The following is a 21,509-nucleotide window of genomic DNA, read 5'->3' on the forward strand; positions in this document are numbered from 1 at the left end:
CCGTCTGTCCCTTAACATTTGCTCTGGAACAAGATTTCATCACAACAGCATCTTCTGCTTGACAAATGCCTGCTAGGACTGCCCCCCCACCCCCAACAGCAGGCTTAAACACTGGAACTGATCTGCATTTCAGATTCTTCAACTATTAGTGAAACTCCTGCAGAGAAATGGTTTTCCTAAGAGGCATCAGAATGTTTCTTCTTAAGATTAGGAAAACAGAATGAGACAGCATGCAACAAACTTGAGTCTAAACTCACACAACTGCTTTGCAAACTTCCCTATTACTAAAGCAGGCATAACTTCTGAACTAGCACCTACTGAATCCTGTGAGGCTTCTCTCCATTTAAGAACACTCATAGTTCTTGCTTCAGACATGTAACTGACAGAAGAGAAGACAGCTCCTACATGGGCCATTACACAAACAGAAGAGTCAGTCCATAGATGTTTTTCAACAATTCAGTGCTTTCAGTGCATAACAACCAAGAACTGAGCTACAAAACAGCGAAGGCTGACAGTTAGTCACCACCTCAGTGGAAGTCAGGGGAGCTCCATGCTGACAACTGCGATGAGTCCTGAATTCTTCAAGTGGATGTACCTTGACTATATCCCAAACCTGACAGACAGAACCTTTAGCTAAACTGACCAAGCCTTATCCAATGTTTTAGCATTTTCCTAGTTTACAGATTGATTTCCCTCCTCCAGCCCTCCCCCACAGAATTCTTAACTCACAGCTTCAGGACATCCACGCTCTCAAACAACCACTGAGCACATTTATGTAGCTTTCTGCTGAAAGTCAAGGTCTCATCTTACATACACCACAAACACACTCAAGACACGAGTTCATGCAATCTGTATCAGGCTTTAGTGCCACTCTCCACAGAAGGTAAGACTCTGGATAGTTTTCCTCCTAAGGCAGTGGAAGACTTTACAAGTCTTCAAGCTGACCTCTGCAAGGATTGTGACAGCACACCTCCATACCACTTCCAGAGAACTATTTAAGTTCAAGCAGTAACTATCTGTTTCAAATCTGATAATCAGTAAGCTCTGCTGTCCAGATAACTAGCATCAGCAGGCAACCAAACGTTAATTACATCAATGTTCTATTATTTTACATATAGTGCTCTATAATATTTCAACATTTTTCTTACCTTTGTGCTTGTTCCGAACTCTGGAGCAGACACAGATATCATTGTTCCTATTTCCGTACTCAGTTCACTTGTTGCTTTGGTTTCCTTTACAGTGACAGGCTCTGGACTTCTCACAGAAGTGGGAGACGACTTCTCCTGTCCCTCAGGCTCTCCCTGTTGGGCATCCTTCACCTTTCTGTTCTTTAAAGAACGCTCTTTCCCAATAGGACCGGGTTTATACTCTTTGTTTTCTACTGGACTCAAGTCTGGAAGCTAAGTTAGTGTTAACTTGTCAGTTGTCTTTCCCCCACAGGTTGCCCATAAAACAATATTTTAACATGCTTAGAACAAATCTGTTTAAATCTAACAAAGCCTTTCTCAAAACTAAACATTCTCTAATATATAAATCAATCGAGACTAAATTAGTGGCAAGTATTCAAAATGCATCCAGTCTGGACTTCAAGCATGTAAGCACTGTTGTCAAGCGAGACATACTATATAAAATACAATTAAAATAAGACCTAATTCTGATTTTAGAGTTCCAGGAGACCAGGAAACTAGAAAAGGACTCCCTTCATTTGTTGATATCTCAATGTTGGCAACATTTTTTCTAGTGACTGAGCACAAAAGGGATATCCAGGAAATAAAAAACAAAAAAAACCCTACTCACATTCATGCACTGCCTTATACTGTAGAGACTAGAACTGGAGTAGCTGCTGTAATTCAGTAGTTCCTTTTTGTACAACTGAATTAAAGAAGGAAGGGCCTCAGGGAACATGAATGTTCTGTTTAAAGAAGCATATCCTTCCTGGCTCAGCCCACCTTACTACAGAGCAGCACAAAAATTCTTTAAAGGCAGTCTCTGAAAATCTATTGCTTAAGCTTTGATAGTAGAAAACCAGAAGCCGATGGTATGTCTCTATAAACACAAACCATCTGTTTCACAAATAGATGAAGACCCCTTATAACAGAATGCCTGTGGGGAGGGCTGGAGTTTTCCCAGTGTCTACTCAAGAGGCCAGTATAGACTGGAAAACGTCTTGAAAGGGAAAGATGAAAGCACCTTGCAATTGAGTGCCTAAGCTCTGCAATGCAGCAAACAGGATCATCAAGCCCACCTTAAATACATTTTCTTCTAACAACTAACAGAAGCTATTCCTCCAGACAATTTAAGGTCACACTCTGAGAGGTAAATGGCTTTGTTTCAAATACAGTCCTCTCATGTTGCCTGCAGACATTGCACAAGCTAATATCTAGGCTTCATAGTGCATACCGTCATGGTGGGGGGTGTGTGGGATTATTTTTCCCTCCACTTTTCCTTCTCCATCAGGAGGGTTATAGGATTGCAACCCTTGATCAGAAAAGCTCAAAGTGGTCATCTTCAATGAGTTTACCATTTAGTCGCACATGTCCTTCAACAAAACCTTCAGGAATCTTAACAGTTATAGCCAAGCAGGAAAAAGAAAAGAAACCTCTACTGTAAAACAGACCATTTTAGGAGTTTAGTATCGAGGTGATTTCATGGGGGCACTTCTAGGCATGACACTGGTTTCTGAACATGCTGTGTTACTACAATTCACCAGCATGATTAGTTACTGTACATTTCTCTGATGTAAGAGTTTTATACTTTGCAATGAAAACCATCAGCTGCAGCAGAGCCAATGAATGCCTCAATAAATTCACTCTGCGTATAACTGCAATTTCAGATTCCAAGGGTTTACTGGGAAAAAAAAAAGAAAGCACCTGTCTTGTAGAAAGACAAAAAGGGCTTTAAGTATGTCAGGACCACTGCCAAATCTCAGACAAGAGAGACTGCGTTAACTGGTTTAGTAACTTATGAGCAAAGCATATTTGTCAGAGCTACCTCTTCCTTCAAGTAAGGAGCTGGTGCTGAGTGCCAGCAATGCAGAAATAAGTACACACTGAAGGAGAAAACAACAGGAAAGCAAGTTTCATTAACCTGAAAGATCACTAAACGTAATCTGAATGATGGGAGGAAGTGTTACTCCTTGTGAGTGGTAACAATGAAAATACAAACTGATAACGGTTAACTGGAACCCCTAAATCTCCTGAGAAGAATGAGAAACATATTTTAATTGTTATTACCTACTCGCTTTTCCCAGATTAATTACAAAAGATAACTATCTAGATGTCTGTGCTTTTAAGACTTCTTATCAGTGGACTCTAACATTCTCCCCTTTCCTTCAAACACTTCCCTGCAACTTTGTATGACTTGATAAGCCTAGGTACAAAACTGCAAGGCACCAGGTGTCAATGGCTGCAGATGGTGGTGTGGGAGAGAAAGGCAGACATGGTGGCAGAAGAACTGAAATTGGAGATATGAGGCATATAGATCTATAGATATAGATATATAGCCTGCCTCAAGATGAGCTGAGCAACATAAGCACTGGTGTACACCAAAAATTAAAAACAAAATCACCCTACAAAATCCATACTCCTCCATACTCTGTTGCATTAGGATGCTGTGTACTTACACTTCTTTAAGTGAATCCCCATTTTCTCTCCAAGAACCACGTATTATTTTACAAAATACAAATATGGAATGCAATATTTATAGGCCTAGTCCTATTTAAATTAGCATTCTAGTTTTCAGTCAATTATTTCCAACTTCTTTTTGACTGAATGTGCTTTTTAAGTTTAAAAGGTACGATGTTTTACCTTTTGTGCTTTGATGGGTCCAGCCCGAGGCTGTTTCTGTCTTTGCTCTTTTGGTTCTGGTAGCTTGTCAGTCGACTTCTCAGAAAGTACAGGGCCAACTTCATTATCACTACCACTGGAAGCAGGAGCTCCAAACTGAATAGTTTCTATACCAAGCTCGACTCCACCTTCTTGCCCAGGCTTTGTTCCCTATTTAAAAAGCAAGCATTTAACACATTTCAAAAGACACATACTCAGTACATTGCCATCAGATTATAAGAGCATAAAGTACACTGAAACTTGAACACTATAAGCACACTTCTACCTTCTGCCAGGAAAAGCCTTATTTGTGATTGCAACAAATTTGCAAGTAGTAAACAACATATGAAAGTATCCTATTTTCTCCTCAGCTTCCTACCATCTATAAGAGCTCAAGGGGGACAGAAGTAAAAGTAGTGAAGAAATACATAAATGAGATCATGAAAAAGATGTGGTACTGAAAAGGGAAGAGAAATACAATATAAAAACATCTAGATTTGAGTTCATGTTATTTCCCTGAAACTTCAAAATTAGCATTCAAGAAAAATAACTAAAAACTAAAAAAGATTTACAGAACTCCTTATGCCATCTGAAATGGTGTCGTAAGAGAAGGCATCTTGTTTCTGTCTGCATTGCTAAGCTGGACACAAGCATTCACAAACTAGGCAAAAAACCATATAATGAACAGCAGTTATCAATAAAAATCTGTGAAATCTGAAATTTGATTCACAGAGAACAGAGTTCCTCTGTTTTGCAGTTAATAAGAGTATTAGCCTGTGCCTTTCTGTACTACCTCCCTACTTCATGAAGTTCTGCACACACCAGTTTTTATGTATGGCCACATCTGAATAAACAGACCCAATCTCCACACAATAAACAATTTGAGTAAGCTGTTTTTCCCTTCATCCTCACCTCTGGAGATGTAGCTGATCCAAAAGATGTCAAAGGTTTGTTCCAAGCACTCACTGAAGGTGGCTGAGGTGGACTAATAGGTCCCACTGACAAGTAAGAAAAGAGTTAATACCAAAACACCACCAAAAAAACTAAGTTGCTAAATGTATTTGACTAAGGTTACCAACTGACTGAGGAAAATCAGACCACAGATGTGTTGATTAATTCAAGTTCTGGTTCAGAAGTTATTATTTATTATATGACATTATTCATATTTAGCTGTTTTTAAGAGGGTTTATCATCACATTTGGAAACTCAACCAAACCCAACAAGACAGATTTCTAAAGAGAGTGATATCCTTTTTTTTTTTTTTTTTTTTTGTAAATAAGAGTATGGCAACAACAAAAAAAATTGAGTAACATCACACTGCAAAAAGTCTTTTGAAGGAATATTCATAGGTTAACATATTACAGTGTTGCCCTCTAACCCCTGTGCAAAATACACTTGCACATGTAAACATAAGAGCTGACAACCAGTGCTCTCTAACTACAATACTTGCCCCTCCCAACACAAAAAAAGAATCCAGAAGACACTACTTACACTTTTTGGAGATGTCATTCAGAACTGCTGTAGGAGGCACCTTGTTTTCCCATAGTTCAGTTCCTAGACCATTGTGAGCCTGGGTGTTCTGCAAGACTTTGCCCGACACCGTGAACTCTGTGCTGGCTGTCGCCACTCCTGCAGCCTGATTTTGAGGCTGAACAGAAGCTGGTGGCTGACCTGGAGTCTGTGTTGTACATGGAGTCTGTGCCTGAGCTTGTGCCTGCTGTGCAGCTGCAGCTGCTGCCTGTTGCTGCTGCTTTTTGGCAAATCTGGGTGGGAGTTTGGAATTTTGACCTCGACCTTTTTCACTTGATCCTTTCTTGGTCCAAACCTGCAAGTGGAAGCCAATTTTCACTCTTGCAGCTGACAGGATTCAGTACTTACCACTTGGACTAAGATGTCCAAGTGAAAATTAGTTTAATCTACTAATTCTGAACTCAAAATTAATACAACTATCTAGTCACATTTAAGAGGTGAAAATATAGCTTTTTGAAATGAAGATACTGCACATCTCATGACATTCCCAGTATTACAAGGAGCTCTTCCCCACCACAAACGCCTGACACAAATGCAGTCTTGTACCTGCACTGTTTGTTCCTCCTTCTTTCTGCGCTCTTCATCTTGCAAGCGTTTCTGCTGTTTCTTAGACACCACTTCAGTGAAACCATCATCATTCAAGTTAGACTGGGAGTCTTCAACTACTGTGACTTCAGGGTGATCATCAATGATCACAACACCTATTGTAAGAGGAAAGATACAGATGCTGCTGTTTTAACAGCTTCAGATGCAGCGCACAATAAAATTCATTAAGAACAAACTGCTTTAGGTAGAAGCAGTTTCCCAATAAGAAGATACAGATGATGGCCTTGATAAAAGCTAAGACTTTGCTTGCTAAGTGCATTGCAGGTGAACTAGAACTGAAAACTTAGTATGTGAAAAAATTAATTAAACATGACAAAAGCAGCAATACGGAAATATACATTTATTCAACATAGATTTTTAAAAAAATCATCATCTTTTTTACGTTTTCAAACATCTAGCAATACATCCAGCAAAGCTGCAGAGTTACAAATTTTTGTTAGCACGGTATCTTATCAACACATACTTGCATAATTATTAAGATCAAATTGGGACAAAGCGTCCACTTTTTCCTTAGGCTTCTTTGGACCTGCTTTAGGTTCCTCTCTCTTTTTGCCACTTGCATCCTTGGTGCTCTTCTGTCCTGCTGCATTAACACCTTCTTCCTGATGCAAAGAGTTATTGTTGCTGGGATCAACACCAGGCACGCTTGCTGTCTGTTCTTCAAATGGCCTATATTAGAAAAAAAAGTTATATTAAGGAAATTAATTAACATTAACAGAGCATAGGAAGGAAGGAACTAACTAAATGCAAATCGTATTATAGGACTGAGAGCATTTAATGTGCAACATCTTGGTAGGTTCCAGACATTTACTTTCAGCTCCTCAGTGAGCAGAAACTAAACAGAAAAAGCTGTTTTGGTGACATATCCAATGCACTGCTGTCAGAAGTAATCACAAAGAGAAAAAAAGTGCACGATTTTCTGTCTCACTCTATGTAGTTAAGACACAGCAAAACTCAGCAGGTCTGCAGTTCAAAACTCTAGTAAAGCCTTCTGCAGAGAAACAAACAAACAAGCACACACAGAAATGGAAGCTTACAGTACGAAATGTTTCACAGGCTCCCTTGCCAGAAGCTCTCTGCAGCCATCAGAGTCAGAGACTTGAAACATTCTGGCTTTGCTGTGGAACCTGGAAAACCCAGCCTTTGTTTCAAAATCATATTTAACTGACTTATCAAAGAAAGCCTTAGTATTTTTAATTCAGAGATTAGAGCACTGAATTTAAGTTTTTAAGTCCAAGCAAAATGTGAACTCAATACACAACCACCTACAAGAACAAGAGAGGTAGGAAATCAAGAAGAAATGGTTTGCCCTGCTTCCTGCCTATTAGACTAGTAAGCACCGCGGCTACAAAACAGTGGGATAACAGTAACACTATGATAATTATCAAGTTCTAATAAAATTTAACATATAGAGAAGAAAAATTTATTCTCAGTGGCAAGCATGTCTCAGCATGCTTTTCTGTTAGATGAGTGGCCAAATGAAACACAGCTATCTATGTATTACACTGCAAAAGCACCCACATTAACCCTTCAGCTTGCATCCAGATCTTAGGAAACATAACTGAGAAAATTCATCACTTTTCTTTTGAAATCAGGCTAATTAACACTGTGCATCCAATGTAAGACACTATGCACTTCAGTCAATTTTCTGGATTACACACACAAACCAAAAAAACAGAAAACACAGAGATACTGGTGCACGTATCTCTGCATTTGTCTATCAGTCACTACAAATCTAAAACAATTATTAATGACTCCAAACCACAAAAAGGATGACTCGTGACCATATCTATGCCTGCTTCCTAACTGAATCTGGTACTCACCCTCTTTTTCCACTTCTGGGTGGAGGACCGCTCCGCCTGTCACTCCTGGGCCCTGAGAAGGTCCTTCCTGGTTTAGCTGGCCCACTGTTACCACGTCTGTTTTGACGGTCTATTCCAGGCCGCTGGCTAGAAAAACTTCTCTTAGCTATTTCCCTTTTTGGAGCTCCAGTGTTTTCTCCTGCTTTTGCAGCCACCTGTGCTGCTATATCTGCTGTTTTCTTCTCATCCCTCTCACGCCTTTCATTAAAATCGCTGCTCTCAGAGGCCGTTTCCCACTCCTCATTTGCCTGGTCTGAAGAATTCTGATTAGACAAATCTGGTGTCTTACTTCCTGAAACATCCAGAGCTGTGTTGGAGGGCTCAGGAACTGCATTAGTGACCGCAGCAGTAGTTGATGAGCTGGTTACTGCCTCATTTATCTTTGATGCAGCCTCTCTCTCTTTTAGGCGCCTGAAGCGCGGTGGCTTATCTTGCCTTGGAGGCCGAGCAGGCCGTTGTCTTCGTGGTCTCTCTCTAGTTGGATCAAACTTCCTCTCAAATTTTGGAGGTCTTTTATCAACTGGCATAGGACCATAATGCTCATTTCTCCGTGGAGGCTCCCCATCTTCTGGCTTAATAATCTCTGTTTGCCTGGGGTTCCACTGATTGTCTCTGTAGGCTGGTCTCCTTATTGTGGATGGTCGTGGAGGACGCCCACCAGGATCTCTTCCACCACGTCTATACATTCCCCCTCTGCCTCGTCTAGAAGGTTCTCCTTTAGGAAGAAACCCTGGTTTAGGTTTATTCTCATCATCTCTTACATATGTTTTTTCCAGAGATCTATTGTCCACTCTGATATTGTTTTCAGGTTTGAATGACAGCGGCTTTGTGGGTTTCTTGCTGTCAGCTCTCTCTTCTCTTTTTGGGTGTTTGCCTTTAATGAGACTGTCTTTGTCTGAAAGCAGAGTGTCGCTTGCACTTTCATGGACTTCACTGTCAGAATCAGTCTCTGAACCATGCTGACGCCGTCGTTTTGGAATCACTTCAAAATCTGAACTCTCGCTGCGAGTTTCACTCTCTTCTCTTTGTCTAACCGGCCCAGAAGGCACATGGTCTGTTCTAGGCTTAGTATCCCTGTAGTGTGGATACTCCCTATTATGGCCTCTGCTGCCCCGACCACGTCCTCCATAAGAACCCCTGTAGCTACGACCTCTAGAATAATACTCCCCACGACCTCTGCCTCTGTAGCCCTGATCTGGGAACCAGTCTCTGTCCCTAGCCTCTTTCCAGTAAGTCCTAGGTGGTAAGCCAGGCTCTCTTTTTACTGGTCTGGTTTCTAAGCGTGGTTTCTCTACAACTTCCTTGTTAACTACCTTCTCTGCCTGCTTTTCTTCCTTCACCGTGGTAACCGGCTGCTGTGCTTGTGGCTGCTGCTGTGCTGCAGGCTGAGTCAGTGGTTGCTGCAGTACCGCAGGGGGAAGCTGTGGAACAGCAGGCTGTGCAGGTGGTAGCTGCTGCGATACTGGAGGAGTGGGTGGCTGAACTGGAACTTTAGCTGCAGCCTCAGCCTGAGTGCTCTCAGAGACTGCTGGTGTTGGAGCAGCATCTTGGACTATCTTCTTAGCCAAAGGAGCACCGCTAGAGGTGGATGTCTCTGGCTCAGTCTGAGGCACTGGCACTTGAGGTGCTTCCTTTTTGTCGCTTTTTTCAGACTTGCTTGGTTTTTCACTAGCTATCTTTTCTCCTTCCTTCTCCTTCCTCTGTTCGCGCTCTTCTCTCTGTTCACGCTCCTCTTTCATATCTCTAAGCACAGGTTTTTTAATAGGACCTGATCTTCTTATTGGTCTGTCACTGCCTTCCTCTCTCCTGCCGTAACCTGGCCTAGGACCCCATCTTGTTTCAGACTTAGGTTTAAATGTTTTCTCAAGTTTAGGTCCTTCGGATGTTCTATTATTGATCAAAACTTCTTTTTTTGGCTTAATTTCAATTCTCTCAATTGTCTCCTTTGACTCAACAGACCTGCTACTTATTTTAGGGATATTTGCTGTTGCCTCATTCCTCTGCTCTTCCGATTTGAGAGAATGACTTGAGCCATGGGAAATGCTTCTCTTTAATGAAGAGTGACTTTCCCCAACAGGCATGAGTTCTTCTGCAGAGCTGCGTGAAACATTCTCATCAATTCCTTCAAAATTAACTTTAGTGTTAGATATGTCAGTTTGGAGAGGCTGGGCATCTTCCAAAGGCCTGCTTGGAAACTTTTGTACTTCCATCTCTCCTGGTTCTCTGAAAAAGTCTGTCTTTGGATGAGAGTCCAGCTGGTTGTGTTCTACAGGATAAGCTGCACTGGGAACAGCAACTCGTTCTTGCTCCAAGTGTGCCTCAGATCTAAGAAACAATGATTAAGAACATTATGGGGGGGATAAAATTCTCATTCATAAATATTTACCCAAATGATTTTGTTTGTATGGGATCTCTGTCAGATCCAGGAAAAAACTATCAATTTTCACAGTGCCTGACAGTTATATAGAGATCCATTTTATGCCACTTTGGTTAAAAATTCAGTGTCGAATGTACAGATGATTTTAGGAATCCATTAACATTAATGGCTACATATGTATTTTAAATGGAACCTTCAGGTTAGCAGGCTGTCAAGCAAGTATTACACAGATCAATGCTAGAGGAAAAAAGAAACTTTAAGGTACTTTAAAGATGTCTGAGGCAACTGTCTTAGTTCAAGCCATTTGCACTTAACACGTCACTCTTGAAACAGATGTACACCAGGCAGAAGCTCACTAATATGGGGAAGATGGTGAGCAGACAAAGGACACAACACTGCAGTAGCATTCTACAGAACTGGAAATTCATAACACTATCACAATCACCATTCATCAAACCAGGCTAAGGATCCTAAACAATGGGTAAATTGTTCTCCTGTGCCCTACTATGCAGCAGGCAGGTCTTGCTTATACAACAGTGCCAAGCACATTCCCTTTAGCCACAACTCCTTTTAATGTTTTGTGTGAAAAGCAGCATTAACCTGGTTTGAATTTACGGTTTAAAACATGTTTTACAGCACAATTAACACAGCTAAATGTTTAAGCAGGCATGGCTCAGCAGCAACAGACCAGAAAGAATATGTAACTCAGGCTTACCTCAAATTGTCAGGCTCTTCTAACACTTTGGGAGGAGAACTGGCTTGCTGAGGCTCTGCATGGGGGTATGGATCTGACCCCCACATTATGCGGGGCTCTGACAAAGGAACAGCATGCTCTCTTGCTGAGCGAGCTATATGTTCAAATGAATCTGAACTAGTCGCTGATCCTTCCAGCTGGTCTCTTCTCATTAGTGGTTTGGGAGGCATAATTCCTGTTACAAGTTTAAGTTGAACAGCTGAATTAGCAAAGAGATTTAGCTCATGACATACAAAGTATAACACGAGGTCCTGAAAAGCCCTATTCTCTGTCCTCCTGCTTTTCCTCTGTACCTTCTCTTACTGAACCTAATGTCTCTTCACTGTCAACCGACCCCAGAATGATTAAGACACATCCACCACCCTTTATACCAACAACAGCAAAAGCTATCCATTTCCACCATAACAGAAAGAACCAGGCCTGTAGACCTGTAAACGTGAGAATAAAGATACTGCTCTAAGATATGAATGGCGAAAGGCAAGATCAATGTATACAGATGGTTTTTAGCACTCTTATTAAGACTTTAGGTCCTATTTTGTTAACGTTCTAATAGCAGTGTCATGGTTTTCATCATTTTTTTGCACAGGTTACCATTTTTTACATTCAATCTCTATGTTCCTCTCAAGAGATGCATTCTCTTGTGCCCTGCTCCTTCTGACTCCGTGGTCTCTCCACTACATTATCTGCCAGTCCAGCCCTATTTATGCGCATTAGCTTTCCTAATCTCAAATCAGATAGCCATTCCAAAAGTTTAAAAGGACTTTTTAGTGCCAAGAATTTGGAAAAAGGAATTCAGCAAGACTCCAGGAGTGCTAGCACGTAAGATAAAAATAACAAATCCTCATTTTTTATTTAAAATAACTGAAGCAATACCAAGAGCTAACATATAATGAACGATGAACTGCAAATACCCAGTTTTTATAGCATAGCATTCTAACTCATGCCAATTATAACCATAAGCAAGTAGGGCTTATATTGACATTTTGAATACAGCCCTGCTGTTAGTAACTTGCTTGTGATACAAGAGAAAGCTGATTTTACTACGTAGTACGTAGTAGATATTACTACGTAGATATTGAGACTGTCATGTATCAGTATATCTCACAGTATCATTACTATTTACTTAACCCCAAATCATACTTTAAAATGATACCTAAAATGATACCTAAAATAACCCAACAACTAAAACTCATTTACTATATATAATGTGGTTAAGAAAACACATTTATTTCAAACCAAAGAAAGTTCAGCAGTTGTAAGAGTTGCCAGATTTTACCTGGATGAATAGGAGGCATATCCATTGCAGGCCTTCCTGACATCATTCGTGGGTCCATGTAAGACTGCATCATAAGCCACCGTGGATCAAAACCCATTGAAGCCAAATGCTGTGGATGTGGTTGCATTGGTTGGTAAAGCGGTCTGTGCTGGGGAGGAGGGACAGGGCCACTAGAAGGCTGTGAGGGAGCAGACTGCGGAATTACACCTTGCTGCTGTTGCTGCCACTGCTGCTGTTTCATTTGCTCCTGCGTAATAGAAAAAAGCATTATAGGACATTACGTTAAGATGAAGACTTGAGCAGAATTAAATCAACAAGAATTGCAGTCACCTCTGTGATACTAAACATTCTGAAAATAAATCATAAATCAAAATGAACGAGAAGAAAAGGGGGAGGTGTCAGGAGAAAACTGTACAATTTAGAATAGCTAAAGTTTGGCTAGTGTTCAAGCTGACATACAGAACAATCTATACTTTGTTCATGCTGTAAATCACCAGTGCTCTTCAGACCTTAGGAACTGGATGGAAAATATATCTGTGACTGCCTTGGCCTTTAATGTAAAGCTGCAGAAACAACAATCATCTGACTGCACAAGTATCCACAGGGTAATGCTCCACTTCTGGTAACCAATGCCAAAAGCAGACAGTTTTAAAAGCCTCTCTTGTCTTTTGCTCACTTGTGTACTTTGAAAGTGACGGAAGTGCTTCTTACAAAACCAATTCTGCCAATACAACAGATATTACAGAAGCTGGAAACCAGTAACTTGGACTTCTTCCCCCCCCAAAATGGTCACATTCTTATTCAGAATGAATCAGAAGACATTGTGTCATTCTTCTTTTTAAGCAAACTAGCTGCTTACCTGCTGCCTCTGAAATCTCGGTGGTAATGATTTCTGGAACTGCTTAGAATATCCTGAGGAAACAGCAGGACGAGGTTGAGATCCTGATTCTGGTTCGCTCTCATGAGTCACCTGTGAAATCTCCTTTTCATTCCGACCACTGTCTTGTCGGGTAAACACTGCTTGATCTTCTGAAAAAACAGATGTAGAAGAAAAGAGTGCACTGTAAAGCTAATGATTTCACATTAACCAGAAAGACAGAAAAGGAATATCTTTCTAAAATGAAAGCAAACCTGCTTTCTCTAACCTCACAGTTCTAGTTCCCAAAACACACAGACTAAAAGAAGAGCATCTCAAAACATTATTTCTCAGAGTTCCCTTTAAACTCAAATAATCATAAACGCTTGCTCAGTTAACACTGCAACTATTGTGTCATTTAAGAAATGTTACTGCATCGAATTTTAATCAATTTCTTTACGAACCAAACTTCAGTTTTACAATCATTTTTATCCATTTAAGGGATGACACCATTAAGAATAGTCTAACAGAGGCATTCAAGCTCCACTGCAAAAATATGCATTAAGTATAAACATGCACTCTGTGTCTACTTCTCTAGGCTTGCTTAAAGAACAGAACAGCTGAACTAATTTATGTTGTTTTTTGGCAGTATGAATCACTGACTCTCTTAGCAAGAAAAGTCTTTTACTTTTTCTGTATTCTTCCACTCTCTGCTTAAATGACAGAACTCAATTTTTCCTTTAACACTTTGATGAGCTGGCCAGACAGGTCTAGCTCAAATGACAGAGTCAGCAGCTGTGGTGTGCCAGGAAAACATGATATGGATGCACAAAGTTAATCAGGTATGGAAAGCAGACTTCTAGATTAGTACTACACTCTGTGGCTCAGCTTCAAGAAAGACAACTTGCATGCAAGCATACCTTTTTCTTCCTTGTTATTCCTGCTTTCACTTTCCTGTTTTTCTACTACAGGTGTAACCACAGGTTCCACAGGCTCAGGAGCTTCATGTACTGGTTTCTCCTCTTCTTTCTCCTTCTCCTTCTCTTTTTCTTCCTTCTCCCTCTCATTTTCTTTCTCTTTTTCCCTTTCTTGCTCTTTTGCTTTCTCCAGTTTTTCTTTTTCTTCTTTTTCCCTTTCCCGCTCCCTCTCTTTTTCTTTTTCCCTTTCCCTCTCCTTTTCTCTTTCCCGCTCTCTCTCCCGTTCCCTCTCCCTCTCCCTTTCCCTTTCTCTCTCCCTTTCTCTTTCTCTTTCTCTTTCTCTCTCTCTCTCTTTCAGAGGGTCTTCCCGGGAGGGTTTTGTCATACAGCCAAATTTCTCATTTAACCGTTTCAGCTTTTCTGCACAGGCTGCTTTTCTTTGTTCTTCCATTCTTCTTTCTTCCTCCTCACGGCGTTTACGGGCTCGCTCAACTGCAGCAGATATCTCTGACTGCTGTCTTCTCCTCTGTTTCCAGATTTCATCTTCATCTGGTACTGGTTTAGGAGGAAAGGGTCCCTGCCTTCCAGGTCCTAGTTGGCGATCAGGAGGAGGAGGATGCTGTAGTATTAAAATCAGTGAGTCAGCTATGGCATGATTGCATAAAACAAACTAGCTGAAATACAACATTTTAACTGTTTGCCTACTAATGGATTTGGATGGCATTTTTACAAAGTAAGGTTTGAAAGACATCTTCCATGCAACCTGAACTCAAAGGCAGAAGATTCAGTTGAGCTTGTGTCACTTCTTACTGCTGCTTAATGCAAAGTGGCCACAAAGATGACAAATGCCTTTTAGATTTGGTTACAGTTTGCTCTGGCAGATCTCAGACAGAAAGTCCAAGTAGGCAAAGAAATTCATGGTTATCTTAAGCTAACCAAGATTTTAATGAGCACTGCTGAAAATTGGTAAGCAGCTACTACCTACACATTTGACTTGGAACTTGATTTCCCTGCTTGCCTGGGCATGCAGCCAATATTAAGCCACACTCAGCCCTTAAACACCTTTCTCATGTCCCTCTCCTATCTAGTCCCATTTAAGGCATTTCACATGACAAGATTCACACAATTTACAAAAACAATTAGCATCATGGCTGCATTGAGGTCTCATTCTTACTGACCCCAAGTACTACAATCATTTTAATTGTCACAGAAAAAGGCTAAACACTATGTGAAGCCATCACTTTTCCAAGTTTAATTTCTTCCATCACTGCATTAAGGAATTTAACTCAAGAAAATAAGGACAATGCTGATCTTTCTTACCGGTGGTAGAATAGATTTGGGATGAACAGGAGGACCACCTCTTTCATGTATAGAGGGCTGTGCTGGACCCCGATCCTATTCAATCAAACACAGTACCAGAGTAAATAAGTTGTAACAAGAGTAAAGCTGGTAATTTTTCGGTATACTTTTTCCTGCTACATTAAAATACTCTATCTAGTGAAGTATCTTGCATAGGATACAGATTACTATGCAAAGAGGGCAAGAACATCTTCATTGCAGCTGAACAAGTACTTAAAAAGCATCAAAGTCTTGCAGTTTAATTCACTGCAGTGTTTTTCTTCAGATTCAGTGTAGCATCAAACCTTGGAAAATGACACTATCTTTCTACTGAGAAAAAGAGCAAAAAGCCAAATTCAGGATCCCCCATTTTCATGGGGGTTCCTGGTGTCAGGAAATTTTCACTCAACACCAACAGCAGCTCTCATGGGGAAAAAAACCCCCACCAAGCTGAAGCAGGCATAAGCTGAGATGGTTGTCACTCTTCCTCTACTACAGGATAATCCAAAAACCAAAATGGCTGAACCGATGCATTCCATGATGTCTATAGAGAAATCCATCTGCCTGAGAAGAAATAAACTAGCACACTACTGCAAAGCTGTACTGAAGAAAACCAGGTTATGATTTTAAAAAAAAGAAAATAAGGAAAGTGTGTGGGTCAACATGGCACTATTTCTCTGTGCCTCTACAAAATATGATGGACACCAGAATGGCTTTATCCACTGCCACAGCAATGGACAGACAAAATAATTAAAGTCTGTCAATTGAGCAACAGTAACTGACATAAGAGTTCTCATCTCTCACAACTGCAGGTTAGAACACACTAGACAAAGGCATGTTATTTTAATTTGGGACCAGAAGATAATGCTTCATAACCCTTAATCTGCCTGACAGTTTCACAAGAAGTAGGGTGGGAAGAGCTAAAGAGAAGAAAATGCAAACCTGGTCAAGCTGAGAACTTTTGCCATAAGATCCTTTGGTTGCTGCTGCAGAAGTCTGGGTGGCAGACTTAGCATTTGTCTGTTCTTCTGCTTCTTTCTGGCCATCGGGGCTCTGAGAATCTTTTGATGGTGTTTGCTCATCACTGTGCAAAGAGACAAGAAAAGTGGAAGGAGTATTCAATACTGTTCTTTGGTGATTTATCTTCCATCCTCAACATCTCTAAGCAAGAGTGAAAGATCCTCACAAGAAAAATCACTTCGACTTCATGGCCCCACAGGCTGCAGGCAGTTACGCAGCTTAAACCAGTACTTAATTACTGAAATAAGTATTACTGGAGTAAGCACTTCACACACTCACTTCATTCAAGTTTCCCAAAAGTTAAGCTAGCTGTGTAGCCTTCACACACAACGAGCAGCTCCAACTCACCCACTTTCCTTCTCCTTTTGACTACTTCCTTGCTCATCGTCATCACTGAAATTCAGCTGCTCAGTGTAATCCACTTCACTCTGAGCACCTGACACACAAGCAAATACTCAATTAATCCTTCAGAAAAATTAAATATACAAAGACAAGAAATCATTAATCTGAGATTCTTACCCGCCCAGCCTTCATCAGCCTCAGCATCTAGGTTATCAAATTTATCAAGTTCTTTAAGTTCACTAGCACTAAGAATGGATGGGCGCTCAATAGGTTCTGAACACCACGAAGGTGGTCCTCTTCCCCTTGGCCCTCTAGAAGAGAAAGAGAAACAAAAGCCACCATCACTATGTTTTTCAGTAAAATGACTAGACAGAATGTCAAGTTGCAAGACACTCATTTCAAGTACCCAGTACTATTTCCTCACATCAGTATACTTGTTATATATCACACACAAGACTGCTGCAGTTCAAATAATTACTGCCACACCATCACATAGGAAGAAGACTATTTTTAAAAAGGATTACAGTTCTACTTTAATTGAAGAGCAGTGGAGTTGTGAACCAGAAATCAATTACTTTCATTGCGACACTGGAGCAACAGTCCTTTTAAAGATAAAGTGCTGCTCAAAATCACAAACGTGTCCCCCTCTCCTGCTTTTTCCATTAAAAAGCTCTATATCATGCACGATTCTATTAGTTTTGCAGTCGAGTTGTCAAGCACTATACAGCAGTGCTCCACACAAGCCAAAGACATGACTAACTAGTGACAGTGTACAGTTGTAATCACCGCAATATTTTTGTTTTTAATTTTTCCCTTTCACAGGGGGATGCAGAGTTCATAATCACAGAATAAGAACATTTGTACCTTACCTACTAGGCTCAGAATTCGGAAACCTTGTTGGGCCTTGCATGGAAGGAGGATATGCCATTCTAGGATACTGATTAAACATCTAAGAAAAGTTTAAAACAGAAGCCATACGTTATAATTATCACCGTAATAGACATACTGAGAACAGTGGAATCATAATGGAAGTAAAGCAAGGTTTTTTACTCAAGTCTGATCTAATGACAACTGTGTTACCAAAGGTGGAATGATTACAAGTGCTCAGCAACCCCTGACAAGCTGAAGCTTAGTGCAGCAGGAGTGGCAACATGGAACCACATCCTTTGAGGAGCTGGCTGTGATCCCAGCTTCCTGCAAAACTACTAAGCATTCCATGGAAGAAGGATAAAAAAGGCATAAAGGAATCACAGTAGTCAATAACCAATCCCTGCTGCTTAAAACTTTGTGTAACCTTTACTTACGTAAGGTGGCATCATTGCCCTGTACTGAGATGAGATGGGTGGCTGCTGCTGACCATTCATCTTGGGCTGTGGGATCTGTGGTAACCGCGCATCCCTCTTCTCTGCTGCCTTCTGGCCATCGCTTTGTTCTGCTGAAGTAGCATTGCCATCTTCCTGCCCAAGAGCCTTAGCTTCTTGATCTGTTGGAGAATTGAGTGAATTGTTATTACCACCTTCTCTCCATCTGAGTAGACAGAATCAGTAAAAGAAGTCCATACTTGATCTTCCTAGGCAGTCTTCAGTGACATAGCTATCTGTGCAGATGGACATCTGCTACTAAGAAAACAGAGGTTTTCTAATACCCTTCAGCCCTACCATCCAACTGTGATCCCAAATGGTAAGAGTTATCTTTATAGACAGCTCTAGCTGCTTTTCTCTACCTCCTAAAACACAATGCCATTTAGAAAGGATACTCATAATAGTACAAGATAGAGAAGAGTTTGAGCTGTGATAAACCACTACTGGTTTGATGCACAGATGCTGCCAATGGAAAGATCAAGCTTAAGAGGACTATCACAAACTCCTCAAGGGGTTCAAAATGAAATATTTGTGCATTACAATTCAAAGTAAAGAATATCCAGATATTGGCTTGTATCTCTTATAAAGGATGCAATAGAAGTGATGAGGGTTGTATTTTATTGGTTATAAGGATAGTTCTTGAATATACATTCTAGCTGTCACAGCATCTAGCAGATGGAAGAGAAGACCAATAGTGTGCAGCAAACACTCCTCAGAGCATCAGCCTGGGCAAATATGAAGTGAACTGTAGGATACGATTAAATACCTGTTTTCCACACCAGGAACACAGTAAAGCAAAAAAGGAACCAAACACAAAAATCTTTATAACAAGCTCTCAAGCAATGGAACCATATAACAGAAAAGACAGTTACAAGATTTTCAGGTAGGTGGACTGTTAGTAGGTGTTTATTTATTGCAATAGCAAATCTTTAAAATAGAACTCATACATTTCTTCCGTAAGGGGAGCAAATACGCATTCCAAACAACTGCATGCAGTTTCACTAAAATTTCTACCATATACTTACTTTGTGGTCTCAAGCTCGGTCCATGGACCTCTTCAGATGCATCTTTCTCTTTGCCTGACTTTTCTTGATCCCCAGCTGCCGGCAGACTGGGAAACTCTTGCTGGAAATAACTATTTACTGGAAGAGCTGGGCCTACAAAATAAGATATCCAGAGTCACAAATTTTCTGTAATCAAAGCAGTTCAGACAGTGCTCTTATAAGCCTGATCATCCTTAAAAAATAAGGCATAAAGGCATTAGTTTAATGGCAATAGGATCTGCGAGCCAGGAATACTCCCCACAAACATTTATATTCACTATTAAAGCTGCTGAATGGCTACAAGGTAAACTGACAAAAAAAATAAGCAGTTAAAAAAAAAAAAACCCAACCTCTATTATAAACTATTTTTTAAGCCAGCAGCTATAAGAGCTATCATCTCTGATCCCAGAAAGGATCATGGATCACAGCAGTAACAACACAGCATGAAAGACAAGGATCTAGTTTTGTTCTTTCTTTTTTAAGGGTTAAATGTTAAGCACAACATAAACTCCTCTCTTTTCACTTTCTTTGTAATATGATGACAGCAAATACCACAATAATAACCTCTATGCCCACAGATCAGCTTAAAAGCATTCAATCTTCCAACTTCACCTACTACAGGTCACGTTAACTTGTTTTTTGTTACCGGGCATCAAACGCTTCATGGTCCTAAGCAGCCACATCCAGCAGTTTAAGGCAAAACTACAGCCACACTAAGTAAATGGCCTGCCAGGCATGGGAACCATTTTGGAGGGCCTGAAGCAGGTTAAGTTTCACCAGTCTCAAAACATGTTTTCTGCTCAAGCTTATGCAGCAACAATGTTTCACTTGCAAAACAATAGTATCCTCAGTTAGCAGCCTAACATCACCTAAGCTATCAGCCTCAGACACATCTTCAGCCAACAACAGCTGTTAAAGACTTCAAATTTAATATGGTGGCAATTAACCCCCAACTCCTAACCAACACATGAGCAAAAGAAATACACACCCCCCATCAGATTTTGCAATTATTTTTTTCCTGCATGGTTATCAATAGCATCCGAGAAGGATTCAGTTTATCCCCACTCAGCTGACGTCTTATCCAAAGCAGCTGGCTAAACGACTGCTGAAACATGTACAAGGCATCTGGAAGAAGTACAAGTTCCACTAGCAGACTGGAGATCGGGAAACTATGAACACAACAGGTGTATCCCAACTTTCTAACTATGGATGATGGCAAGCAGCTGAAGCCAATTCTCTTATTTCTTCTGGAAACAGCAAACCCACTACTGCATTAATTGAATGAAATGAGGATGCCATCTGGGCTTGGCACGCAAGCTGCCATGGTAACCATAAAATAGTTAGCTAAATGCATTCTGAAGCCACTGAGCTGAATCATTATTTCAAATCATCAGAGATGATTTTATCAGCTTATGTAGAAAGGCTGATGCAAAATTATCTGCATTCCAGTGTTAAATCCATTTTAAAAGAAAACCTGTTATTACACAATACTCCTGCAAGAGCTATATGGAGAGAGATTCTTCATCTGAGAACAAGAAAGCACTGAGCACTATCACAGGAGAGCAAGAAACGCAGGATATCAAATTGCCACTTCTACCACTCACAGCAAGAAATGGCAAAGTTATTAGATATGTGATTTTAACAAACTCCAAACACAGCCTTAAAAGCTACCTCCATATCATTTCAATTTCACTATTCTCAGATATCTGTAGAGAGCTGACTCGTTCCCAATAAGGAAGCCAAAATTCCCTTTTTTCAGTCGCAAGTCTTCAATTTAAGGAATAAAACATGTCATATGTTATTTTCCATAATGGCTACGTGGAAACTCTGAGTAAACTCTTAACTCTATGATCAGTTCTTAAGCTCTGCTAAAGATTCAATTTGACCTCACACCTGTCATGAAAACACTCAACCTGCGATCCACAATTGTGGAAATTGTGTGTAAGGACTGAGAACAATTATGTAAAACAACCAAATACACCCTCAATGCTTATCCTGAGCCAAAAAAAAAACAATAACGCTCGAACAACAACTTGCTTGAACACTACCACTTTGAAAACAAAATAATCTATAAAAGGGAAACTATGGTGGTAGCACACATTTAAACAGAAATGAGACTATACACATGTAGCACAAAACGATCTGAAGTTATGACCAAATTGACCGCTAACAACTGTTTATGGTTCTTATGCAAAAAAATTGTAGGTGTTACAGTATGAGGCTGAGACTTTTCTCAAGACCTCATGCTCAGGTCATTACTTCTGTGGCAATAAAAAATAAAAATAGAGGCTATGCAGGTCCTTTAAAAGGCAGTCAGACCTGCTGCTAAACTGGGCTGGAGTTTACTCAAGTGACAGGACAACCTCTCTTACAGGCCATGAAAGCTTCTTCCACAGCCTTCTC

The 21,509-nt window shown here is 40.4% G+C and overlaps 1 protein-coding gene across 50 annotated transcripts in view; it reads right to left on the bottom strand.

Annotated features, from left to right (window-relative positions):
- PRRC2C (proline rich coiled-coil 2C) overlaps positions 1–21,509 on the bottom strand; it is a 63,339-nt gene that overhangs the window by 24,254 nt on the left and 17,576 nt on the right. For 30 of the 50 annotated variants that reach the window (XM_085510903.1, XM_085510901.1, XM_085510877.1 and 27 more), the window contains exons 5-23: positions 19,089–19,220; positions 18,007–18,185; positions 17,572–17,651; positions 16,880–17,013; positions 16,709–16,796; positions 16,283–16,424; positions 15,323–15,397; positions 14,006–14,621; positions 13,089–13,258; positions 12,230–12,476; positions 10,915–11,128; positions 7,784–10,147; positions 6,998–7,087; positions 6,424–6,629; positions 5,901–6,055; positions 5,316–5,649; positions 4,737–4,822; positions 3,807–3,995; positions 1,149–1,400 (exon numbers count right to left, since the gene is read on the bottom strand). In XM_085510903.1, coding sequence (XP_085367029.1) covers positions 1,149–1,400; positions 3,807–3,995; positions 4,737–4,822; positions 5,316–5,649; positions 5,901–6,055; positions 6,424–6,629; positions 6,998–7,087; positions 7,784–10,147; positions 10,915–11,128; positions 12,230–12,476; positions 13,089–13,258; positions 14,006–14,621; positions 15,323–15,397; positions 16,283–16,424; positions 16,709–16,796; positions 16,880–17,013; positions 17,572–17,651; positions 18,007–18,185; positions 19,089–19,220 — 5,753 coding nt within the window. The remainder of the gene's footprint in view (positions 1–1,148; positions 1,401–3,806; positions 3,996–4,736; positions 4,823–5,315; positions 5,650–5,900; positions 6,056–6,423; positions 6,630–6,997; positions 7,088–7,783; positions 10,148–10,914; positions 11,129–12,229; positions 12,477–13,088; positions 13,259–14,005; positions 14,622–15,322; positions 15,398–16,282; positions 16,425–16,708; positions 16,797–16,879; positions 17,014–17,571; positions 17,652–18,006; positions 18,186–19,088; positions 19,221–21,509) is intronic. The other 20 variants (XM_085510904.1, XM_085510886.1, XM_085510885.1 and 17 more) reach the window with 3 other exon arrangements.

The sequence above is a fragment of the Coturnix japonica genome, chromosome 11 (genome assembly GCF_054131305.1).
Source record: "Coturnix japonica strain WE chromosome 11, WE-NBRP24, whole genome shotgun sequence".
Taxonomy (NCBI): Eukaryota; Metazoa; Chordata; class Aves; order Galliformes; family Phasianidae; genus Coturnix; species Coturnix japonica.